At 49.0% G+C, this 7,449-nt stretch overlaps 1 protein-coding gene across 1 annotated transcript in view; it reads left to right on the forward strand.

Moving 5' to 3' along the window:
• TMEM145 (transmembrane protein 145) overlaps window positions 1-4,447 on the forward strand; it is a 34,815-nt gene extending 30,368 nt beyond the window's left edge. Inside the window, exons 15-16 of the mRNA XM_054998943.1 lie at window positions 1,322-1,525; window positions 4,134-4,447. Coding sequence (XP_054854918.1) covers window positions 1,322-1,525; window positions 4,134-4,355 — 426 coding nt within the window. The 3' untranslated portion in view covers window positions 4,356-4,447. The remainder of the gene's footprint in view (window positions 1-1,321; window positions 1,526-4,133) is intronic.
• Window positions 4,448-7,449: the final 3,002 nt, after the last annotated feature.

Raw genomic sequence — 7,449 nt, forward strand, 5'->3', positions numbered from 1 at the left:
TCTTCTGGGGCTGCCCTCGGCCATCTGCTATGCCCGTATACGGACTCCCAATATTTGTTTAAATAGCCTGCTCCTGGACTAGGGTTGCCAGGCCCCCTCAATCTCCCAGCGGGAGATTGGGGCCTGGCTCTTACCTGGGGGGGGGGTGCGTGTGTGCAAAGCGCACGCACACTCGCTCCCGCAAGCGTGATGACATCACTTCTGGGAAGTGACATCATCACACAGCCCCTGGATTGCGCCGTTGGGGGCTGCTGCGGAGCGCAGGAACGCTCCTGCACTTCACAGCAGCCCAAAACAGGCCTGATCCGCGCCAAAACGGGCACGGATTGGGCCCATTTTGATGCGGATCGGGCCTGTTTTGGGCCCCTGTGGAGCGCGGGAGCGTTCCTGCACTCCACAGGGGCCCACAACAGGCCCGATCTGTGCCAAAACGGGCATGGATCGGGCCCATTTTGGCCTGGATTGGCCCCGTTTTGACACGGATCGGCCCCGTTGTGGGCCCCTGTGGAGCGTGGGAGCGTTCCTGCGCTCTTCCGGGGCCCACAATGGGCCTGATCCACACCAAAACAGGCCCGATCCGTGCCCATTTTGGCACGGATTGGGCCCGTTTTGACGCAGATTGGGTCCGTTTTGGGCCCCTGTGGAGTGCAGGAACGCTCCCGCGCTCCACAGGGGCCCTGATCCGGGCCAAAACAGGCCTGATCCTGGCGGCGGCTGTGCGCAGGGGTGCGCAGCACTGCAGGGGGGCAAGCATGGAAGGTGCGCCCCCCCCGCTGGCCAGATAAGTGGGGGGGGGGGGTCTGGCAGCCCTATCCTGGACTATTTTAATGATTTAATGATTTTTTAAAAAAATATTATTGATTTAATGTTTTTGTGATTTTAATGTATTTTTAATGATGTTAGCTGCCCTGAGCCCATCTGTGGGGAGGGTGGGGTATAAATCTAAATAAATAAATAAATTAGAGCCCCATGTTACAAACCAGTTGTTTGGAAGTGATTTTACTTCTGTGGGGAGGGTCTCAATTTGGGGGGTTGGCAATTATGGAAGTTAGAGATAAGGAATCTTTGAACTCTGAGTCTACTGCAGGAAATGGCATGTGTTTTGTAATGCCACTGTACAAGTGGGAGAGCGAAAAGTTTTCTTAAAAAGAAAAACAAAAAAGGAGAGTCAAAAGAATCCAAAGTGGAGATTCTGTGGCCACTGAGGTCACTCAGGGAGGGAGAAAGACGACGGAGAGATCTTCTTTCTTGGAAGAATGCACAGCAGAGATCATTGCTCCCATATCCAGCTGCCAGCCTGATGCGTCTCTTGTTTCCCCAGATTATGACACGTCCCTCAGCAGCCAATAAGAACTTCCCTTACCATGTGCGGACGTCACAGATTGGGATTGTTGAGGAGGCGGCTGCAGGGGCCAAGTTTCCCCATCACGTGTATGGCAACGTTACTTTCATCAGCGACTCGGTGCCAAACTTCACGGAGCTCTTCTCCATCCCCCAGAGCACAGGGAGCAGCAGCATCAGCAATGTGAGCCCCTCAGGGTCAAAGACAGCTGTAGATTTCCCCCTTGGCATTGGGCCTTTGCTCGTCTGAGAGGCAACAACACCCCAGAGAGAGGGATTGCATCTTGTCCCTGGAGGCATGGCGTGGGGAATCTTTATAAATGCAGGGCTTTTTTTCAGCCGGAACGCGGTGGGACAGAGTTCCGGAACCTCTTGAAAGTGGTCACATGGCCGGTGGCCCCGCCCCCTGATCTCCAGACAGAGGGGAGTTTACATCGCCCTCCACGCCACTCCAGCGGCGCGGAGGAGAATCTAAACTCCCCTCTGTCTGGAGATCAGGGGGCGGGGCCACCGGCCATGTGACCATTTTTGCCAAGGGCGATTTAAACTTTAAAAACTCCCCCTCTTGCTCCAGCTGACCCAAAGTGACGTCATTGCACGGTCCTGGGAACGTGCGCACACTTTGCACATGCGGTAACTGGGGCACTACCTCCTGCCAGGAGTTGCCTCCTGTGCTGGCAACCCACTGAGTTCCACCACCTCTTTTCCCAGAAAAAAAGCCCTGCATAAATGCATTGCTGTGCCCACAGTGGGCTTTTTGGAGGCAGGCACAGTGCTTACACACTGGATTCTGGTCTTGTCCATTGGTAATGCCAAACATTAGCAGTGCCTGAGCACCCTTCTAAAACCTGAAACTTTACTGGATTTAAAGGGTGTAAGTGCTTAGGAAAGCCCTGGAGATGATCCAAAAGCCACCCTGTATAGTCCTGGCTCCCACATGTCTTACAAACCTTCTCTTGCCTTCATTATGTACAAGAGTCCAGTAGCACCTATAAGACTAACAAAATTTGTGGTAGGGTAGGAGCTTTCATGAGACTCAGCTCACTTCTTCATATCCAGCTAGAATGCGAGTCCGTCTGTCCTTGTATCTTGGAGAGTGGAGTGATTTCAGAAGCCGAATGACAACAGCAGGTAAATGACAACAGAGAGGTATGCAGAGAGGTAGTAGGTGTGGAGAAATCAGCCAGTGCTGCATATCCCACTCTATTAAATCACACCTTCTATTGTCATTCACTGGCTATTGTCATTCAGCATCTGAAATCACTCCACTCTCTAAGAGATAAGGACAGATGGACTCACATTCTAGCTGTATCTGAAGAAGTGAGCTGTGGCTCACGAAAGCTCATCCCCTACCACAAATTTTGTTAGTCTTATAGGTGCTTCTGTGCTCTCGTTCTTTTCTACTGCAACAGGCAGGCTAACATGGCTACCCATCTTGATCTAGTTCATTATGTGGTCTCCAGTGGGCTCTGGGGATCTTTGCTTACCTCTCTGCCTTCCCCTGTACAATAGACAGAAGCCTTCCCATCCCACTGCCCCCTGCCAGATTCCATGCAAAGCTGCTTATTTTGTTCTCCAAGAACCTCTTAAGGCTAGATTGAAGTTTTGCTTCAGACTCCTACATCCACAGTTGTAGCATCCAGGTTTCCATCAGCCCAGGCCGCTGATGGTCATAGAGCGCCATTTGCTTGCCTTGGTCCACTTCACTTTCAGATCTCTTCTAGCCGTATCTTTTAGAATCCCCTTCTGCTTCTCATTACCAACTGCCCAAATGTGTGGATAGTCAAGTTTCAGTGGACCTGGATGAGCTGAAATGCAGCTTCCCTCTTGCACTAGGACAGGCCTGTTCAACTAGTGAACCCTCAGAGTTGACTGTGATTTCCCCCCAGCCAGTCAAAACCTGCTTGTTTGTCTCGTCCAGTTGTGCCTTAAAAACTAACCAATTTTTCCAAGGTTTCATGAGTCAAAGCTCATTTCGTTAGTTACAAATGAGAATGGAGAACCATTAATGGTTATATCCAGGGCTTTTTTCCCAGGAAAAGAGGTAGTGGAACTCAGTGGTGAAACTCAAGACCGCACAATGACGCCACTTTGGGTCAGCTGGAACAAGGGGGGAGTTTTTTTAAGTTTAAATTGCTCGGCGGTGCGGAGGACAATCTAAATTCCCCTCTGTCTGGAGATCAGGGGGGGCGGGGCCACCCCTGATGTGACCATTTTGATGTGACCATGTGACCATTTTTAAGAGGTGCCAGAACTCCGTTCCACCGCGTTCCTGCTGAAAAAAAGCCCTGGTTATATCCAACTCAGAAGGTGAGAGTTGTTACAAAGCAGGTCCATTTGGAGTCAAGATGCAGAGGCTCTTCTTTGTAACACCCCTCCCACCTTCTGACCTGGATGTAAGGGTTGACAAATCTTTGTTTTCATTAGTCTCGGATGAAGTGGGCTTTGACTCCTGAAAGCTCCTGGAAAATGTTGTGTTCCTTTAAGGCACTCTTGGACTTGAAAATTGTTTTGCTGCTACAGATTAACTGTGAAACTTTCTCGTTCTTGCATTCCTGCCGAACAGGAGATATACTGATCTCCCCGTAGGCTCTTATACATATTTGGTGGATCGCTTTTGTCTTGCACATGGGTTACAATGTGTACAGGGCTTGGAACTTCTAAGCCACTTCTTGCCCAGCTTGGTTCTCTTGCTTCTGGTTTGGAGAGATGGAGAAAACGTGGTGGTGTCGGGTTTTTCCTTTTCCTTTGCCAGTGCTGACCGGATATTCTATTTCCGTTTCCTCACCCAGCCTCGCAAACAAGTGGAGGAGACGTCATCTGCAGACCGTATCCTGACCCCCAGCTGCGTGGTCACCACATCGGAGCTCAGCGGGACCCCCATGCTGTTGAAACCTTCCACGGGTGGCGAGAGCCAGCCTCCGCCCTACCAGCTACACGCCCCCCAACTCCATCAGCACAATGGCTACACCGAATATTTTAGCATGCACACAACTGGTGCTCGGCCTGTGTAGGGGTCTCCCGAATTTTTTGTGGCTTCCCTGCTTCTCTCCCCTGGTTTCTCCTCTGATACCTCCTTTCCCTAGCTTCCTCTATTCCCTCTTATGTCCTGATGTATTAGACAGGCTATTCTGTTCCAATTTCCCTGAACTAGTACAGAACTGCCTTTTTCCTAAGAATGTGGAGAAGCCCGTATATAAAGGGGGCCGGGAATCGGTCCTCCTCCTTTTACAATCTCCCCACCCACTCGATGACAGAGGGAGCGAATCCTCACCTAGTTAGTTATGTTACGGACACCCAATACGATGCATCTCTGTCTTTTTGCATGGGACAGTCTTAAGCTCCTCGGCTTCGGGGCTGGTTCCGCTGGGGGAGAAGCTAGGGACTGGATGAACACAGGAAGTGGTTTTGTTTCGTCTTTCCCCAGCAGACCGGGTTGTGCTTTCCCCCCCATCCCTGCTTGGGTCAGAGAGACAGGCCTGTTTCTTGGCTGCCATTTCCCTGTAGTGAATGTGACCCTAAGAAACCTCCGGTGTGGTCGAACAATCCTGTTTGAATGCAGATGGGAAGAGGAGAGACTGCAGACCTCCCCCTACCCCAGACTGGCCGTGTAAACATGTGTCCAAGTTTTTCTGTATCCTTCCCTTTCGTGCTCTACTCTACGACGGCAGCACCCCAGAATTCCCCCTCTCCTCAACTTGACCCGACCTATTGGGTGGTGGTGCTGTGGATTCTTTCCCTTGATGACAGTGATTTTCTGAAATCCACCAGAGTGGGTTTTTTGCCAAAATAAAGAGGATTCTTGTGTTTCTATCTCATTGGAAAAGCATTCCTCTCTTCTGGGGAACAAGCACGCTAGAGAGGAAGAAGCGATACCAGGACACGGAAGATCTTAAATCATCTTCCTTCACCTGGTAAAATGGGCTGTTAACCGCAGACGCCTGCTTGCGCGGGAGAAATATCTTGCGAAGCCGATCAGCTAGAATGGCAGCCAATCATAGGGACTCATAAACCTCCTGCTTTGTTGGTTGACCGCAGACAAGAACAGCGTGGATTGTCAGATACTTGACAGTTACAATATAGGACTGGGCTGTAATCGGTTTGGTCAGTCCCCAACCCACGTTATGGAGTCTTGCTCTTGTTCCCAATAGTTACTCTTCTGGAGATTGGGGAAGCACTCAGCCACATGCATTACTGACACGCACACACACACACACACACACACACTTAAATTGATTGCCTCTATAGCAAACCTATTAAGGCATCCCTGCTAGAATAAGCTCATTAAACTCCAGTTAATCCCATAGGCCTATGTAACTGCAAGTGAACAGCAACTTGAGTAGGGGGGCTGTTTCTGCCACTTCTGGTAGCTACTGCTGGGGAAACTCCTGGGAAGTGGGTTATTGCAGATAAATAGAAACATGTTGGTTGAGACTCCGGGCGCTGATTTCTCCCCTTTCCCAGCTGAGCTCCTAATTATTTTTTATTGAATCCCATTGATTTGGACACCACAACTAGATTCTCCCTCTCTTGTCAAGCTCTCCAGCCAGCACTATATCAGAGGAGTGAATGTGACAAAGAGATCCTGTTGGTTTGCATCAGGGTGGGATTTGAGGGGGTTCTCTGGTAGATGGGTGGGACAAGAGGGCGGGGGGAGACACGGTTCAAAATGAGAAGGTAAAGCAGGAAAACTTATTTGTTTTCTTTTTCATGTATCCTGACCTAGCAGCCTGCAAAACAGCTAACAATTGACAATTTAAAACAATAAAGCAAAATACGAGGATCCGACAGATGAGAAATTCAGTAAAACAAGAAAACAAAGAACTAATCTTTTTGATATTGGGGATGTAGATCTCCAAATGTACCTTTTACCTTCAAGAAGCAGTTGCAAAGGAAGGGAACCTATCTAGATGGCACTGGAGCCCCTTTACCGTTTCACTCATTGGAAAAGGTCGTTTAGCTCCAAAGGGAGAAGAAGCAGGTATACATCCTTGGTGACAGAGTCTCTCTACACGAGACATATGACACGTGAAGAACACGTGTCAGGAGATGCAATGTTAACTGGGAAGGGTAGTTTAAAAAGACAGAGCAGTAGACAGGGCAAAGGCTTTGCTATGCACTCGAGCTGTGTGAAGGGGCTGTGAAATGCCAGAAGGGAAACTTCACCCTATTGTTACCTCTCCCAGTCCAAGCCCAGCTCTGAAAGGCAGCTCCAGCCCATTTCCATTCCTTGCTGACCTCTGGTTGCTATCTCACACCTGGAGAGGTGAAATTGACAAAGCCTCTGAAGAGCAATCTCCAGCGGCTCTGTCTTTTTAAACTACGCTTCCTGGCTAAAATTGCATCTCCCTACACTTGACAAACATGCGCAGAGGTGTCTTGTATAAAGAGACTTTCAGTGTTTTGCCTAACAAATTCCAGTAGGGGAGAAAACCATCTTGAACCACCTTGTCCAGGAGAGGAGCAAGCATTCCCCCTTAGGAACTCTCTGTGAGTTTGAACATTCACCTCTGAAGCTGAGAGGTATGGTTTATGAGTACCATGCAAGTTGCCTACACAGCATGTTCCAGATTCAGTTTTATCGGTGTGGGTAAAAGTTGGTGGATAAGCTCCACATATTCAAGAGGAATGGTAGATGCTTTCTCCAGCATCCATAAGTAAAAAGATTGCAAAATTCCTGGAAAAAAATTGACATTTCCATTTCAAACGATTTCATTCAGCGCTCCCAGGCACTAGCAGTTGATGAGACTGGAGCCTGGGCTCAAGTCCCAAGGCAAATCTTTTTTTGCCTTACCAGGGTCATGTTTAAATTGGGCCTGTATGGTCCAGAGGGGGTAGCTGTGTTACAGTGAAATCCTAAGGAGAATTGCAGCCTTCTAAATTGTTTGAAGTGAGTGGGCTTTGAAAGGAGTAACTATGTTTAGGATTATAGATCCAGAGGAGTTAGCCGTGTTAGTCTGTAGTAGCAAAATCAAAAAGAGTCCAGTAGCACCTTTAAGACTAACCAATTTTATTATAGCATAAGCTTTCGAGAATCAAGTTCTCTTCGTCAGATGCCTGATCAAAACTGGGCAGATACAGAAGAGGAGGGGGAAAGAGAGAGAAAAA

Source organism: Eublepharis macularius, chromosome 15 (genome assembly GCF_028583425.1).
Source record: "Eublepharis macularius isolate TG4126 chromosome 15, MPM_Emac_v1.0, whole genome shotgun sequence".
Lineage (NCBI taxonomy): Eukaryota > Metazoa > Chordata > Lepidosauria > Squamata > Eublepharidae > Eublepharis > Eublepharis macularius.